The sequence below is a fragment of the Vanacampus margaritifer genome, chromosome 2 (assembly GCF_051991255.1).
Source record: "Vanacampus margaritifer isolate UIUO_Vmar chromosome 2, RoL_Vmar_1.0, whole genome shotgun sequence".
In the NCBI taxonomy this organism is placed as follows: Eukaryota; Metazoa; Chordata; class Actinopteri; order Syngnathiformes; family Syngnathidae; genus Vanacampus; species Vanacampus margaritifer.
Window position 1 is genome coordinate 35803576 of NC_135433.1, and position 17189 is coordinate 35820764.

General features: G+C 40.1%; 3 protein-coding genes across 6 annotated transcripts; 1 reads left to right on the top strand and 2 right to left on the bottom strand.

The window, feature by feature from the left end:
- Positions 1-1650: 1650 nt before the first annotated feature.
- On the bottom strand, positions 1651-3365 carry LOC144043486 (zona pellucida sperm-binding protein 3-like). Its single transcript, XM_077557171.1, has 9 exons — positions 3207-3365; positions 2952-3136; positions 2781-2884; positions 2623-2714; positions 2370-2550; positions 2211-2313; positions 2058-2146; positions 1888-1979; positions 1651-1805 (listed from the first exon to the last, which is right to left on the bottom strand). The coding sequence occupies exons 1-9, from the start codon at positions 3268-3270 to the stop codon at positions 1723-1725; spliced, it is 993 nt and encodes a 330-aa protein (XP_077413297.1). The 5' UTR covers positions 3271-3365; the 3' UTR covers positions 1651-1722.
- A 540-nt stretch (positions 3366-3905) lies between these two features.
- Positions 3906-5126, top strand: nedd8l (NEDD8 ubiquitin like modifier, like). Its single transcript, XM_077557172.1, has 4 exons — positions 3906-4067; positions 4492-4539; positions 4607-4689; positions 4761-5126. The coding sequence occupies exons 1-4, from the start codon at positions 4050-4052 to the stop codon at positions 4876-4878; spliced, it is 267 nt and encodes an 88-aa protein (XP_077413298.1). The 5' UTR covers positions 3906-4049; the 3' UTR covers positions 4879-5126.
- A 54-nt stretch (positions 5127-5180) lies between these two features.
- On the bottom strand, positions 5181-16464 carry ap1g2 (adaptor related protein complex 1 subunit gamma 2). Of its 4 annotated transcripts, XM_077557168.1 has the most exons (23): positions 16347-16464; positions 16191-16273; positions 15480-15682; positions 14659-14783; positions 14158-14299; positions 13300-13396; positions 13140-13216; positions 12777-12872; positions 11715-11795; positions 11496-11594; positions 11356-11411; positions 10216-10329; positions 9972-10112; positions 9628-9682; positions 8822-8944; positions 8212-8301; positions 7991-8118; positions 7718-7822; positions 7449-7596; positions 6869-7031; positions 6417-6568; positions 6131-6229; positions 5181-6042 (listed from the first exon to the last, which is right to left on the bottom strand). In XM_077557168.1, exons 3-23 carry the CDS (start codon positions 15678-15680, stop codon positions 5947-5949), a joined length of 2388 nt encoding a protein of 795 aa, XP_077413294.1. In that variant the 5' UTR covers positions 15681-15682; positions 16191-16273; positions 16347-16464; the 3' UTR covers positions 5181-5946. The 4 variants fall into 4 exon arrangements, with proteins under 4 accessions (XP_077413294.1, XP_077413295.1, XP_077413296.1 ...); XM_077557169.1 differs by having other exon boundaries at positions 16238-16459; XM_077557170.1 differs by having other exon boundaries at positions 15480-15656; positions 16191-16459.
- Between the last annotated feature and the right edge of the window lie 725 nt (positions 16465-17189).

Consider the following 17189-nt stretch of genomic DNA (forward strand, 5'->3'; position numbering starts at 1 on the left):
GCTACGTCATACTTACCAGATATTCAGATGATTAAATGTGTAAATGTGTGCAGAATTCTGCAGATATATTTTCCTAGTTGATTTTAGCTTGTTCAGTTTAACCAATCAGGGGATGGGAAAATCAAACGCTAACATACTTTTTTTGCCGGGTAGTAAATTTAAAATGTGATTGGTTAAAGAAACAGTCCTGGCCAGATTCTGAAATCTGATTGGATAAAATTAAATTTTAACTCTACATACATATTACAAAATAAAGAGAATAGTCTGTTGAAAATAAATTAATACAATTTCATGAAACTAATATTAGTCATACGTTTACATACATTTATTTACAAGAGGAGGACAAAGTTTGTGGTTTTTACATGTGCCCAATGTTGAGCATTTATATTATCAATATTTGTTCATTCATTCATTCATTTTCTAAACCGCTTACCAACTGTTCCATCACATTGGTCGCAATTATTTTGCCGCTTTCAGAATGATCATTTTATGATCTACAGCTTTATCTAATTGATGTATTTGACAAAAAAAATAAAGTTTATATCACAGGCGTAGGGCCAAAACCTTGGGCCTCCAAAATTGTCAATTTTCAGGAGACGCCAGTTGTGGTCTTTCCTTGTGTAAAAAGCACGTTAAGTTGCCTTGTGTATGAAATGTGCTATACAAATAAACTTGCCTTGCCTTGCCAAAAACGACATCTTTTTTCAACCATTAACATTGCATCATCAAAGAGAACAAAGACATTTTCAACACTTTAGATTGGTCAATAATTCGTAAAAAGGACATCCACACGTGTGGGTTGACTAAAAGTATAGATTTTTGAAAAATATTAAATTTGACAAATTGTGATTTACAAGGTTTCGGCCCGACGCCAGCGATCAGACCATCCACCCATTTTTAATTTTGATGGATTACACCCAAAACTGGTCGCCAATCAGTAACACTGTCACAGGGCATATTTAGGAAAGGAACCCACTTTTCGTACACACAAGTCAGGCATGTGCATTCCTACACACACCATCCGTGTTCATCAGTTAATACTTTGTCACTGTGTTGCCTCTAGAATGCAACAAGGTTTCAGCGTGAGAAATCATGTAGATGTCAGCACCAACTCAGATGACTCGTACTTGACTCGGGTCATTTTTAGCAGTAAGAAGATATTGTCCAATTGTGATAACGTCAATATTTTTCATCAATACCTTAAAAAACTCATTTTGCCACTTGTCAACTGAAAATGACATCACAGGTGCCCAGAGCTCAGGTAACCAATCACAGCTCACCTTTTTTCTAGGCAGCATACTGAGCATGATTGGTCATCCGGGGCACGGGTGATGTCATTCAGTAAACAGTACGTGGCAAAATTTTTATTTAAAGGCATTAATTGATCATGAAACAATGTTTTATCTCTCTAAACTCCATTCTTTGCATGGAAGCAGTCTGTCAATATGAATTTATATTTGTTTTGATTAGTCATTCACTAAAATAGAGTTACCAGATACACCAATAGTTAGCCTAGCTTACATTTCTTCTACCATTTGTATTTTCAGGCAGCCTGTTGCGGCGCTGTGCTTTTACAGGCGGATCATACCATGACTTGTGGCTGGGGGGGGAAATCTACCACACATGTTAAAAATTCAATCAACTCAAACAGTGGGTCCAACAGCATTTTATTCTCTGCACAACGACAAGCTTATCCAGAAGCAAAGGGTTCCACCTCCTTTTTTAGGCCGTCAGACTTCTTCTATCCGACATATCCACGATGATCAAAGGCCCCAACACTGAAAGTTGACTCAGCCCCTGAGATTCTAAGGAGAGGGGTGAAAGAGAAAATTACATTCAAGTCAAGTGGAGGCACAAATCAAAATAAGTCAAGTTTTTTTTTTATACTCCATTCAATTCCTCTTTTGGGCCGAGTTTTGCAGGTGTCATCACAGCAGTTACACAAGTCATTCTGGGATGGGTCATCTATTAATTCCCATCTAAGAACAAGACAAAGTATAAATACTTTTAGAGGGAGAATAAAAATCACAAAAAAAAAAAGTTTGTGCAAAACTTGCCTGCCATTCTCCTTGGAATATTGACAAGCTTTCTTGGTTTCATCAAGGACGTCAGGATCCCATGCGACAAGTTTACAGTGGATGTACACCTGATATGAAAAAAAATAGGTTTCAAATAAATCCCCGCTTCGAGCCGTGATTTTACCATCTCACCTTTCCGACACCAAACATGAACGACTGCAGGGAGAGGACAATTGCGGATGAATGGTATCGAGGAACGAACGCTGAATTTCCTTTGACGCTATCTTTAAGACACCTGTAAAAACAGACATTACAAAATGTGGCTTTTAGATTTGCAACTGTGAAACCTACCCTTTGTTGAGAATGATGGGGTAAATCTGCTGTTGCGGCTGCAGCTGTGCAGTGGGGGCGGCCACACATTCCTCCATGAACAGACGTAACGGTTGATGGGCTTTCTGCTCCACAGCCGCCCAGATCGGCATGAACGAGCCCAGCGAGATTACATTCGATTTTGCGATGCCGGACATTTGTTCTGTATGGGGAGGGGCATTGGTACTCGGTAGATGCAGGTTTTAATGTTTTGGATGGCAGTGTGAGGACTCACCATTGAGGAGCGCCATATGGAAGACGAGATCACCCCGCCCTGTAGAAACACTCGCACCTGGGTTCAGGAATGGAGGAATCCACCCTTCTGGCCTAAAACATACAGGGGAAGTTTTAAATGATGTCAGGAAAACCGTGGACGTAAAAATTATGCTGCACCTTTTCTGGACACATTCAAAAAAGTACTCATAAACTGGCGGTTTGGTCTTTGCCCCAGGACTGTAGCTCAATATATTCTGATGGACAAGATGTTTTCCTCTTATCTGTGAAAAGACAGATTTGTCATCAAGAAGCCTCTGACAATTCAGATGATCATCTTTTCCCCCTTACCTTTTTTTGAAATTTACAGTTTCTTAATTTATAGTCAAAATGTAGTTCCCAATCTCCTGTTGGCAAACTAGTCACACTCGACCGTATGCAGTTGCCAAGGAAAAAACGGGTCGAGTCTGGCACCAGCTCCTGATTGATCCTCCATGTGATGTTTACAGAGTCTTTCCAACAATTAATTTTGATATCTGTAAAGAAAGGAGGCTGACATGAAAGGCTGTGCTGCATGATCCCAAACAAAGCATTTGTGTTCAGTACCTTCATCGTATGCTGTTACAGAAACAGCCAAGAATGTCACACCTAAGAAGAGATGGAGAAGCATGGCTAAATGAGTCAATGCACCTTGCAAGTGGAATTATATACACACCGCCTAATCATACCAATGACAAACATCTGTGCGGGAGCAGGAAAAGGCTTTTAGACCGCCTACCGTGCACACATGACCTCCTAGCAAATGGGGAAACTTTTGTTTTGATTTTTTTTTAACCGGGCATGGGGCCTGATCATTCGGATTAAGAGTATGAAGATGAAAGAAATGTGTATTGAAATATGTAAAATATTTTTACTACAAAATCTATTCTTAAAAAATTATTTCCTAATAATTTCAAATAGGGGGGAATCTTTTTTTTATTTTTATTTTTATTTACTCAAAATTATTCTGATTGGGTCATATGCGGGCAATAATTTACATACCCCCCCCCCCCTTATGTTTTATAGGCCGAATCGTTAATTTAATAAAGTTGTACGTTTTAATGCATCTTCTTATTTATGATGAGATAATAATCATTTTATTCATTTATTCTTTTTCTTTACACTAACTAAAAAAAAGACCTGCTTTTGCTTTAAACAAGTGGTAAATGGTTACAAAAGTGTGAAGTCATGTTTCATCATCACTCGGTAACGTATAGTAAACCAATCCCGCAAAGCGGAACATAAGGACGAATATTTAATGGAAACGTCACTTCCGGAACGTTTAGCGCGTTACACAGGAAGTAGTCCTGAATCATCCCGGCGACCAGTTTAGAAATACTCACTCTACTCAATCGCTTTATTCATTACATGTTCACATAATATAAAATTGTGTCATATTCCTCGTTCAAAATGCTGATTAAAGTGAAGGTAAGGCGTTTGTCATTTTACGTAAAACACGAAAGTTTGCTCTTTTTGGAGCCATGTTTTCAAATAAGATGACCGTTTCATTTTGTAGCTATGTTGTGTAGCTTCCATTGTATTATAAACAATACGTTTGCTGTGTGGCTACGTTTTACATAGGTGAAGTAATTTCCAATTGACACCTAAAATATTGCTGTGACGTAGCGTTCTTTATGCTCTACTTTGTAATCTGTAAAGTGAGAAACTTTTAATCGTGTGGACGCGATGGTTCCCCGGTTCTGTTGTCATGGGGTTAAAATGAGAGATACTGCTCTACGTAACAAACACAAAAATAGATAACAGAATTTCCAGCACATAAACTCAAAGATGCCAGTTTAGCTTGTGCTCCATGATCAGAGCGATACCAGGCCTTATGTGTTCGTTGTTTCAGACTCTGACTGGAAAAGAAATAGAAATCGACATTGAGCCCACAGACAAGGTAATGGCATTTAAATACTTGTCAGAAGTTACAGAAACATGTCTCAGAATCTTGCTTGGCTTTGTAGGTGGAGCGAATTAAAGAAAGGGTGGAAGAAAAGGAAGGCATACCCCCTCAGCAACAAAGACTCATCTACAGTGGAAAACAGATGTGAGCTCTTTACCAGCGACAAAACGTTTTCCTCATCTGCAATAAAGTAAAGCACATTCTCGCATTTTCAGGAACGATGAGAAGACGGCTGCAGACTACAAAATCCAGGGAGGCTCGGTGCTCCATCTGGTGTTGGCGCTAAGGGGAGGGGAAGCGCACCACATACCCGACGTACAACTCACATCATGAACGGTGCCTAACGCGATGCCAGCTGTGTGCCAACGCTTTAGGTGTCCCGATTTCATTTAACCATGCTACGATAAAAACAAAGTCACCCCTTACAGACAAAAAAAGAAAGGAAAGAATGCGTGTTTACTTTGTGAATGTTGTTGTAACCCACATTGGCTTTCTGAGTTTTCCTGTTCATACAGGCACTCATGCAGAGAGTTTTAACAATGCTGTGGTAATTATTGCTTGTGAATAAATGCTCAAGTTGAGTTTTGCACCTTCCTCCAATACACAAATTAATAGAATACCAATACACATAGCTGTTTAAGGTGCTGAAACTGTCTCGTCTTTATTAGAAAATGATGAGTGTGAATCCAAACACTTGAAATAGTTTTCTTAGATCTGCAACAGTTTGAACATCTATTTAGAACACTACTGCGGACACCCAAGGATTTCCAGTTATTTGAGGACTTCTGAATGTACTCCCGTCCTCTTTTAAAAATATATGTGCATTGGGCTTTAAAATAATGGAAAACAATTTATACAGTACAGTCCTTAAAAAATATTAAAAGTGACTAAATAATCAACAAATGACCATTGTTCAAAAGGTTCTGCCTTTTTACAGTAATTGTGATGATTGCAATATATTACCAAATGAGAAAGAAAGGCACGGAGAAGAGGGGACCTGTGAGCGTCTGATGATATGGTAGTAATAGTGATGGTTCATTTGTTAGTAATGAGCCATTTACCAATTCCTTAAAAAAAAGATTTGGAGGGTGTTCAAATGGTGTTAGACATTGAATATCTCAAAAGAAATGGCAAAATCCTATTACAGGTAAAATCAACTACAGTATTCAAAACCCTGAATATTACACCTAGGGGTGAGACCTAATAGTTGACATTGGAAAACAGCAATACTTGATTTTGTTGTATTCCAAAGTAGAGAATGCAATACCAAATAGATCATGAGGTCGTGTTCTCTATTGACGTTCGACATTTCAACATTAGTGTAAAAAAAACAAAAACAAATCAGGAATCTGATGAATGGTAGTGTGGAGGTCTGACGGTAGACTGACGACAGGTTGCCCATCAGGAAAGCCCAGGAAAGGAATCCATCTGAACTGTGTCCTGAATGGAAGATCCTTGACTTGAGTACGATATCCGTATCCTCATTTTAAGATTGACCTAGAGGGAGTGGGTGAAATTCGCACTTGAGTGCCATATTTCCTCTCCAGAATATCTACCATTAGAATCGGGTAGCCATGTGTCTCACCTTGTTTGGATTGTTGAGAAGTACCACCTGAGTCACATGAGCTAAACCTCTTGCAGGAAGAGTGTCTCCGCTGGGGGCCTTCATGTTTAAGTGGACACTCTGGAACCATCAAATACAGACATGTGGACACCTAACACGCATTGACTCATCGCCTGTCATTCTACAATTGCAAACTAGAATGTGTGTGTACATTCAAACACAAAATTCTACTTGTACACAGCAACAAAATGGATGGAATGAGGATTGATAATAAAAGTAATAACGTTCACGCGAAGGCAAAACAAACCTTCGGCACAGCGGCCTGGAGAGTGAAGCTTGTGACGTCCGAGTTGGAGGAGTTGCTGCCTTTCAGGGTTACCGTCACGTCGGCGTCGGACTGCTTCTCCCAGCTGAGCGTCAAAGTTACACCGTTCTTCTCGTACACCGTCACTGCAGGGGCTATGAAACAAAAGCGACATGATAATCATGCAGTACAAGCCCAGACAAAACATGGCAAGATTATTTGAAACATTTGCTTACACCACACATACCTATCCCTTGATTCTAATTTATTGACATTACAGTACAATATAATCACTCAAGGAGAATTCAACTAAACTACACGACAATGTTAGACTTGTCGAGGTACCCTTAAAACAAGAAGCCTTGATTCCAACATACCCAGGCAGGATTCAACGAATGTTTTAAAAATAATATTCTCCCTTTCTTGGAAAGCTCAAGTATGTGTAGGACTCAAACCTGGTGCCGGAGGGGTGGGCTCAAAGCCTCCCAACAGATCCAGAAGGTCCCCTCCAACAGGCTTGGCTGTGTTTATTGGCTGGACGGGTACGGTGCCACCCTGAGCTGGGCCGGCCTGAACGGACTCCTTGGAGTCCCCAAGCAGGTCCAAAAGATCACATACCTTAAGAAAACAAACAGGTGGAAAGAAAAAGTCAACGCACCATCATTCATTTCAAACCCACATTCATAAGAATATAAAAGGGGAAGTAAACTGTGATGGAAGTGTGGCGTTCCTTTTACAGATACGCAAATGAAAACACAGACTGGTATAAAACAATGAATGGCAGCCATTTTGTCACACAAAATTCTCAAGTTCTGACTCACCAAGTAATCTTACGCAAGTTACAACTGTACATAGAAACTGGTTAGCTAAGATTCATTCCCATTGATTTAGCATAACAAACAAAGATGAAATGAAGTAACCAACACAAACTGACAAATAGTCCAAGCAACTACATTGTTAAGCGCACTCAAATTCTTTCAGATGAGAAGTGCATTAAAATTGGTTCCATGTGGTCTGAAAGCATCAACATTTCACCTGGTTAGCAGGTAGTTGTGACAGTGGGGCCTCTTTCTGCTTCCCTTTGTCCACCTCCAACTCTTTAATGACATCCCCCATCGAGTCCCCGTTGGTATGGCCCGGAGAGTTCCGCTCAATCACGGGCATTCTCTCCAGCACAGCTGCCCTGTGGACACAGAGAACATCTCAACAATTTCAGCAGAAGAATGACGCTTGCCCTCCTGGGATTAGACTTTTATTGTTTCCCTCTCTAACATTAAAATCCATCCACACACACACACACCTACCTCATGTGGTCATATTTTTTGAAGAGCGCGTTGTATTCCACTGCCCTCTGCTGGAGCTCCACATCTATACAGCTGCCGTAAATGCTTACAATGCTTCTTATTCGACTAAAAACAAAACAAAACAAAACAAAACAGGGAGACATGGAAATCCAAAAATGGAATTTCGATGTATGCGCTATAATTCTAACAATGACCCTAGTGACAAACAAATATAGACCGCGAGTTGTGTTCATGTTGTTGGGACAACACGAAACGGCAACAAGTGTGTCTTACTCGACATTGTCGTTGATGCGGGTGCTCAGCTTCATGGTGGCAGTGAGAGCAAAGCCCCTTGTCGCCGGGGCGGACATGTGAGACTGAAGAACGGTTTCCAAGGCATCCAACACACTGTCTGCACTCACCTAATTGGAATGGTTAATAATTGTGAATTTAAAACAAAATTGTTTTCCATAATAAAGAAATAATTAAATAAACAAAGGGTGTGCTCTATTTACCTGAATGGGCTCCATTTCCTGACACTCTCCTCTGAGTAGCAGGTCTCCATACTCTCCAATGCACCAGCATGCCACCTGAACCAGCGGTTGCTGCAGACATCCATAACAACTTGTGACAAAAACCTCTACCTTTATAAAGATTTCAAATCATATGATTGCGTCTTTAAGGTTTAAGGCCTCTGAGCCATTTGTGTCTACATTACTCAAATATCTTTACTAGATTATACAATTTGGGTAAAATGAGTTTCATTCAATGCAGTTGATCATTTTAGGGCTTTTCCCCCCTACCAGGTTGCATCATTCATCAAATGTTGGACAAGGGAGCTATTTCATTTCATCATCTTCATTTCCAAAAGGGGCATTTTTTGGCTTACTGCACTTCAATGGACAATACAAGACACAATTTTAATTTTATGAAGGGGAGATTACATTTTGATTTAAGAATAAGCACTACTCTATTAGCAATATAAGGAAAAGGTGGTAGTAGGTACTGAGATGATTTTAGACTGAATTTGGTTTACAACTTGTACATACAGACCAGGCAATTGATGGGCTAAAAAAAAGAAAGAAAGAGTAAAGCACTGTAGAGAAACACACACACATCACACACCTGAGAGATGTCAGTGAGCAGCGCTCGGTAAAGCTTGTGGACGGTGTAACAGTGAAGCTCAGAAGCGTTGGTGATGAGCAGGATCAAGTTGGGGACAGTTTCATCTCTTACATCGCCTCCGGCCTACAAGTGTAGGAATAGGTCAAAAACAGGAGCGCATCGACGCACGCACACGCAACTGATGCAAGATTTGAACTTGCTCTACATTTGACTTGCCATCACATAAAAAAAAGAAAGTTAACCTTGTTGTTAAAGCACTCTTGAGAACAAAAATGTGAATATTCTTGATAGAGAAGACAGATGGTTTGAAACTGAAGCGATGCCATCTACGTGAAGGTGAAAAGACCTCTGAAGTTGAATGGTCATTTAACTTACTTTTACAAAGTTAAGCCACACTTTTTTTTCGGTGCGCGAATGCCACATGCAGGAAGTACGTGCATGTGCACACTTCTTTGCTTGCTTGCTTTTCCCTGATTTTACTCTATCGAGCTTTTTATTGAATGCATTTTGCATTAATATCACGTTACAACTGAACTAAAAACAGCCCACTACAATTTACAAGTAAACTGTCCAACATAGTTGATTTTATTCATGACCACACAAACAGTGTGGAGCACTTTCTTTTTCGTGATCAAATTGTAAGATCATTTATGCAGAATCAGCAATAATAAGAAAAAGGATTCACTGCCTTATTTTGTCTGATTTATTGATCACCATAGAAACTGGTCGCCTTGAGTGACACGTACTGCAAACACACAAATCACATTTGCGAACGGCAACACGTGTGACATTGTGTCAGTATTTACCGTGGTGAGGACATGCAGGATGGTGTCAATGTGCCAACGCTGGGAGGGTGCGTACCTGACAGACACACACACACACACACACGCTTTAAGAAGGTCAGAAACACAGAGAGAAATACATCTGTGTCTTCACCGCCGTGCACACGAGTGAAACTGTGGCGCTGTTGTCACACTGCCAGTGAAGCATACACTACAGTAATGTCTCACAACGCGCCACACAATGGGAGTAAAGCAATCCCCGCTTAGGGCAAAGAGAGGGCCAATGTATCTCATGCAATCGTCAACGTTTGCACGCCTGCTTACATAGCAAACGGCATGTGCATGTGACGCACGCCCAAGTCACTCACCTCTCTGCAGCATGGAATATTCCGCTGGTAGCTTCAGATCGGAGTTCAGGGGGGCAGGAGGAGAGGAAGACGAGCAACTCCTTCATCATGGAGCGGATGTTGCTGGCAGACACCAACGCCAGGGAGAGGTCTAACGCGCGGCTGAACAAATGAACGGTTCTGGATATTAGATCATGTTTGAGACTGGATCGTTTACGGAACAGAACAGAAATAAATAAAAAAATATGTGTAGGTGGAAAGTTACCGTTTGACAGAAGCATCCGGGTCCTTCAAACAGTCCACGATAGTTCCTCTGTGACGCTGCACTGCGATGTTGTCGGTCCCAACAATCTTTTGCAGGGAGGTCATGGCAATGTATCTGGACAAACACACAACAAAAATAAGGTAAGTATTAAGTATGTAAGTAACTGAAAAATTACACAGAATTGAGGACATAAATATAAACTCATTGACATCATTCTATAGAAAATAATCTTTTGAATTGAACATTTGATTGCAATTTAAGGCAGCAGATTGGTGGAAGTTGTGGCAAACATGTCTGCAGCAGAGTTCTGAGATTCAGGTTTCGAATCGAGTTTGCATGTTGTGCCCGCGCTTCCATTTTTTCCCCTCCGGTTACTCCGGAATCCTCCCGCACTCCATAAATTGAAGTGAATTGAAGTCTCAAGTCTAAACCTTCCCAAAGCCAGAGGGGGAAGGCTTTAGCTCATTCGTGACTCGAATGAGGACAATTGCAATTAATTAGTGTGCAATTTTTTGGGGTGCTAACCTATTCCACACAATTGGATTTTGAGACTTTAACACCAAAAAAATGAAGGTAATGTTTGTGTAGCAAAACACACAATACTGTATGTGGAACAGGTTGACAATATTATTGAATAAAATGTTTTTAGCGCAACCATGACAAACCCTTCAAAAATGATTATGTCCGGATCTTAGGTGAATATTTAGGGGAAAATAATAACAATTACTAATAACCAAAATAATAATAGTAATATAGTGAATTTCCCTCATTGATAAATAAACACACACACCTCGTCACAAAGTAATAAAGGCCCTGCAGGTTTTTACCAGACGACCCTGAAAAGTGACCTCATGTCCCTTAAAGATAAGAGCTGGGAAAAATATTACTATAACAAACCCCAGAGGAACAATTGATGAGCCTTCACCCTGCCTAGCAGATAGAAAGTGTCCTTCTAGTGTGGCTCCAGAGATAATATACCAGGGCAAGGCGATGAGATAGCTCAGACTGATGACAACCTGTCATGAAGTTGCCAGTGGCCTTGAGGAACGAAAACGTACAGAGAAAGAAGCGCGGGATGGGAAAGAAAGATGAGACGAAGGAATGGGAATTTGGTGTGGAATGCTGTTCAGCTGCACTGACCGAATGTTCCTGTCGTTATTCAGGAGGAAGCGGCCCAGGATGTTCACAGCCAGGATCTGAGGAAGTGAGCATTTATGAATTCATCCTTTTTTTTTTTTAATATAATAGTTACTAGTAAGTATTGTAAAAGTGTCTCTCACCCTGAGGCCACTTTCTGACTTGATGTCCAACACGGTGAGAACAGTCTCATACAGCACAGCATTGCCCACAGTCTTAGTGCTATCGGTGTTGGTAGCTACCTATACAGCAGCATATGCAGACAAAAATCATCCATTAGCTTTCCTCTTGTAAACAATAAAGTTAAACAGCTAGCATCTAGCATGAGACAAGGATACATGCGCTGTAAGCATTAATGAAACCTGAGCTAGTAGATCATTCATGGTGTCGCTAGCTGATTCGCTGTTGCGACCGAGGATTCTCAGCAGTCTCAAGATGCGGACCTGTGAATGGAAGATGCTTGAGTTTAAATTGGCAGGCGTTTGTTTTTGTTTAACAGTTCTACACTTTGTGATATTTTATATACAGTATTTGTTTTATTATTATCGCTGGTAGGCAGGCAGTGGTGACTAAATACTGTACAGCCATTTTTTTGTGTATACATGGTCAGAAGCTGAAATCTTCACAGAAAATGCATTTCGACATATCGTTGGAGCTTTAAAATTTCATTATATCAAGTCGTAAGCTCTTATGACAGCGTATTAGGTTCACGTTTAAATATTTTTATCTTGGGGAAAAAACGTATATATTCGTATTATAAAGTGGCAAATTTGCGCGAAAAAAAACTCAGAAAGCAAATTTGCCACTTTATAATGTCGCAAATTTGCAAGTTTATTTCTCGTAAATTTTCTCAGAATTTTACCCCCCTCTAAAAAAATGTAATCAATATTTATATGTGGCCCTAATACGCCATCATATGCTCTTAATGGTTAAAAGGAAGCAAAGTTTAATTCTGCTCCAAGATCAAATTAGAAACAATTCTTGATAAGCATGGAGCTGGTATACACATAAGGACCCTTTTTAAAATATTATTGTTTTTTTTATTTTTATTTTTTTATCTGTGACAGACTCCACGCATAAAGACAGAAAACCCGGCATTGAACAGTTTTGTCTGCCTGGTCAGCCTGTGACCTTTTTCTAGATTCAGGTTAAGCGTTTAAGGCCTGCCGTACACTAGTTGCGTTGATGCAACCTTGTGTGACTAAACTATCACGCAGTCTGCAGAGTTCTGCAATTAATTTTCACAAGTGGCGCCTCAAAACATACGTTTCTTGACAGGAAGATCAGGGGTCACAGTTTAGCCATTGCAGTGAGTTGGTGCCTGTATGCGGGTGCGAGTCGCTGAACTTAATTAGTCCAGTACGGTCGCATTGAGCCCTGTTGCTTGGGTGTGCAAAATTAGCTGTAATAGCGTGTAGACAAACCTGTAGGAAAGGATCACTGATCCCTGCCACGTCATGCTCTGGAGAGTAACCGGAAGTTACCAAGCTTTTCATAATGCGAACCAGATCTGGGACCGCCTGCAATACACACAGACACTAAGTAGACACGCTAAACTCAGGCAGTCAAGGGCATGCAGTGCACTATGAAGCCAAATGTAGAAGAAGTTAGCCCCTGAAGACGTTTTGAGAGTATTTCCCTATGTAAACGCCGGGAATGCAGAATGCTGCGGCGCAGTGGGCTATTTAACGTTTTTTGATAATTACCTAAAGTGAACTTACTTAATGTTATCAGCCCAAGACGTGCACGCGTGTGTGTGCGTGTGACACCGCGTGTCATCTTTGTACCTTTCTGAAGCGCTCCAGTGTCTCTGGATTGCACTCACACAGCACAGTGATGAGCACTACAGCCCCATGGAGCACACCTTGAGACAAACAGAGACAAAAACCTTGAACACAAACAATCCTGTAAATGTTTGTCTCAGACGGATGTTGACGGTAAACTGACCGTGGTGTTTCTCTGCCAGGAGAGAGCGAGCTGTGGGGGCAAAGAGCTCCCCGAGATCTGGAACCTTTCGAATAATGTGGATGGCACATAGCGCAGCCTGGGTAAACGGGAGAAGAGCATCAGCAACAATATAACAAGAATGATAACTTGCATGTTTATTGCAGAAGTTAACTACATTAAATTTCACTAGTTAGTGAATGCCATCAAGCTCCTCACAAAGACCACATCTTTCCCAACAAGACACAGTTATCACATGATCAACACAGTGGATTGCAGGAATGGTTTGACAACACCTCCTCCCAAGGATGAAATTGTTTATGGCTAACAGATAATATTGGAACTGTTAGTGTTACAGTTTGAAAATGTAATTAATGTAACAACCATAATACGCATTTGGCTTCTCCCATCCAGTGCACACCGCAACAGCAAATATTTGGTAGTGACTGTTTACAAATTCTAAAAAGTGGATGGTACATTGAGTTGCTGAGTTGACATTTTTTGTATTCAAAATTAAACTTTTGCAGTCAAGTATTGTGATAACACAACACTGATAACCATAACTATTTTGGTCACATATAATCATTGATATATGTTCACACCATTTCATTCATTTTATTTCTGTTAGTTGTACGCATTAATTTTTGCACATTTTTGTAAGTAACTCTGCTAAAATGTAACATAAAACACATCCAGAAAAGATTCATTCAATTTGAATAATTTCTAATGGGGAGTATTACTTCTAAAGTAAACTAACACATTCCTGGATTGTGTTTGACTTCCAGGTTCCACTATGTAATGGAAATGGACAGAAATATATTTTTTAACTGTGGTAGGTATAAATAATAAGAGGATCTTTACCTTCTTCTTAATGTAAGAATTAGAGGCCCGAAGCAGCCTTTCAATCTCCGGAGCAAGATCTTTGCACATCTCAGCTGAGCCGATACAGGCGAGTGTGCATAAAGCCAGAGACTGCACATACTGGCTACTGTGAGACAGGTCACTGAAAGGCAAGCACAAGCACAATATATGATGAATGGATTTGTCAAATTTAAGTAATGTATCATTTCTACTTTCGATTTATGTATTGCACCAAAATGGAATATCTTTGGAGTATATTTGTTACAAAAGATTTAAAATATCACTCACCAATCAGACATTTATACACAACCTAATGCTAATCATTTACAAAAACAAAACAAAACAATGCTCTGTTTCGATGCACATTACATCATAATTGTAGCTATTGAATTTAATCTCATTTGAAATATATTGTAAACACAAAGAGCTAAATGAAATCTCATAATGCTATTTTTCACATCCTCAATGAGCTGTAGTCAGTGATTGGATTGGCTTCCTTACTTCTTTATGGAATTAGTGATCAGCAGACTGGCATCCTGCTTCTCATCCAGCAGCATCATTGCTCCAAGGTATCCTACACGCTTTTCACTGTAGCGAGGGCTGGCTATCATCCGAACACACTCCATCTAACGGGAAGAATAACAACTTCGCTAAATATAAAGCATATGAAAAGAGGTGCCTGAAGGGGAATTCTCATCTCTTTGCACAGTCCAAGCGTAAATCAGGCACAGCTCCAAAACAGCCATGCTGGAACCAGAGCGGACTCAGTAGCCCACTTAGCAGGTCTAACTATGTAGCCTTTGACATGAGTTGTGCGCTGCAGAGCCCACTTGAAGGGATTTAACACTGATGATTGATGAATTAAATGATGAAAGAGGACATGTTATAGAAAACTGACTTAAAATAAACCTACTTGATGGTCAACCTGTTGGGGGGGGGGGGGATAATTTGTGGTTGCCAGTGTGTCTGCATACACAGATTTGCACACTAAATTGACAAGTGTTTTCAGGGGCCTGGTGATAACGTGTTGCAAGCATGAGTGAGAATCATAAGAATCAACTGGGAGGGAGTCCCCCAAAACACCAGAAAAATCACACTTTTGAACATGCATGAGAAAGTGGTGTTCTTATTCACTTGGCTTCATCTGTCCTTGGGAGTATGTAATGCATTTTTGCATTTAGTGTAAAGTTTACTGACATATGACCCAATCAAGTATTGGCAACTTCTACACTTTCAGGAAAAGCATTTCCACGGTGAAGTGACTCAAACGCACCAACTGCCATTATGGTTTCTAGTGACACTCAAATCCCAGATCTTCTCACCTGACCGAAGTGTGCGGGGTAGCCAAGCATGTGCACATAGAGAAGCTTGGCCAGGTTGTGAGATCGACCATCGTTGTCAGATTGTCTGAATTGTGCCCGGATAGCAGCACACTCCCTCTGGATGACACCCCGCTCCTCACACTGGGTCCTGGCTGACCTAATGGCCCGGATCATCTCCTGCAGTGGAATTGATGGAGACATGGCTATGTATGTATGTATGTATGTATGTATGTATGTATGTATGTATGTAAGTGTGTGTGTGTATGTATGTGTGTATGTACAGTATGTAAGCGTGTGTGTATGTATGTATGTATGTATGTATGTATGTATGTATGTAAGCGTGTGTGTGTGTGTGTGTGTGTGTGTGTGTGTGTGTATGGTGTGAGAGAATGAGTGAGCAATAGAAAAATGTGTTACAATAGATTACAACTGAGTCAATTTACTTCTGAATTGAAACCTTCCATTTAAAGGTCCATAACAAAGTGGAGTCAAACCACGCATAAAAATTTACAGCATATCGGCACATTTTAAACAGAACTCAGTCTAGCGCTAATTGGACGAAATAAATTTGCAGGTGTATTATTTCCCACCCCCCAGGTGTATTCAAGTTAGTATCCCTTACGACGCATTACGCCACTTTTGAATAAGGCAACACAGACACGAACATTTCGGTGTGAACAAAAAAACGTATTTGATACTACAGTACAGTACCTCCGCCAATGAGACAGGACACTCAGGTAGTGTAGCCGGTGGCTAACCTTTAGCGCCGAGTTAGCCGCAGAGATGGTGTCAATCTAAAAAGCTAGATAAATCAGCATGACAGTCGACTTGTGTGGCAGGTTCTTGTTGAAATGAAAAACAACATACTCAACGATGCGTAGACTTAACGGCTTATAACCGAACATAAAACAGAACAAAACTCGGACACATCCGTAAGATCATTGCTTGACACTAGAATCCGCGGTGTCCTCGATTCGTGAATTTCCATCAATGAAGTGGTGAGTCATTTCCTTGTACGATCTTTCAAAATAAAATTCCATTTTAAAATAAGCAGTGTACGGTTCTTTATTATTTGATTGGTACATGCCTTTTGACATTGTAAGATGAATTTAAAAATAAATCCAAGATCTACTCATTTTATAGAAACAAAACATAGTCTCACATAATCTTATAAATTGAAAGTGATGTTATTTTGAAATCAACATATCCCGTATTCGGAATAACACCTACTACCGCAATTCCAAAAGCTTTTCCCAAGACTTCCGCAATTCTTTGCTGTGTGTTCCCTGTTAAAGCAGGTGGATGAAAAATGACGAGTGCTTCCTTTCGTGCACTATAGGCTTCTATTATTTCCTACAACCGTAACTGTACAGTACAGGGCATTCTGGAGAAGTTGAAATTCAAAAAGGTGTTATAATAAGTAGGCCTACAGAGGAAGAAGAAAAAAGACAGTCACTCACTATATTACCTGTTTTTTGTTTTATTATATTTTGGGGGGGGAGGGCACAAGCTACTTTCCCTGAAAACACGTGGGAAAAAAAGGGAATATGGCGTTAATGTTTATATGATAAAACTATTTATTAAGATACAACTAAATTCATTATGTTTTGGATGTGTTATGCAACAATTCACTTTAATTTACTTCTATGTTCACCATATAAAAGAATTAGCATCTGGCAACACGTCTATTATATTTTCAAAATCTGTTTC

Excerpts from the sequence above, each read along its gene's own strand:
- LOC144043486 (XM_077557171.1), bottom strand. The coding sequence starts at position 3,270 with ATGCTTCTCCATCTCTTCTTAGGTGTGACATTCTTGGCTGTTTCTGTA. Across the intron at positions 2,147-2,210 it reads TCATGTTTGGTGTCGGAAAG|GTGTACATCCACTGTAAACT; the intron begins GTGAGATGGTAA and ends TTTTCATATCAG. Across the intron at positions 1,980-2,057 it reads TATTCCAAGGAGAATGGCAG|ATGGGAATTAATAGATGACC; the intron begins GCAAGTTTTGCA and ends TCTTGTTCTTAG.
- nedd8l (XM_077557172.1), top strand. Across the intron at positions 4,540-4,606 it reads ACATTGAGCCCACAGACAAG|GTGGAGCGAATTAAAGAAAG; the intron begins GTAATGGCATTT and ends TTGGCTTTGTAG. Across the intron at positions 4,690-4,760 it reads ATCTACAGTGGAAAACAGAT|GAACGATGAGAAGACGGCTG; the intron begins GTGAGCTCTTTA and ends TCGCATTTTCAG.
- ap1g2 (XM_077557168.1), bottom strand. The coding sequence starts at position 15,680 with ATGTCTCCATCAATTCCACTGCAGGAGATGATCCGGGCCATTAGGTCA. Across the intron at positions 8,945-9,627 it reads TCCTGCATGTCCTCACCACG|GCCGGAGGCGATGTAAGAGA; the intron begins GTAAATACTGAC and ends CTACACTTGTAG. Across the intron at positions 6,043-6,130 it reads TTCTCAACAATCCAAACAAG|GTCAATCTTAAAATGAGGAT; the intron begins GTGAGACACATG and ends CACTCCCTCTAG.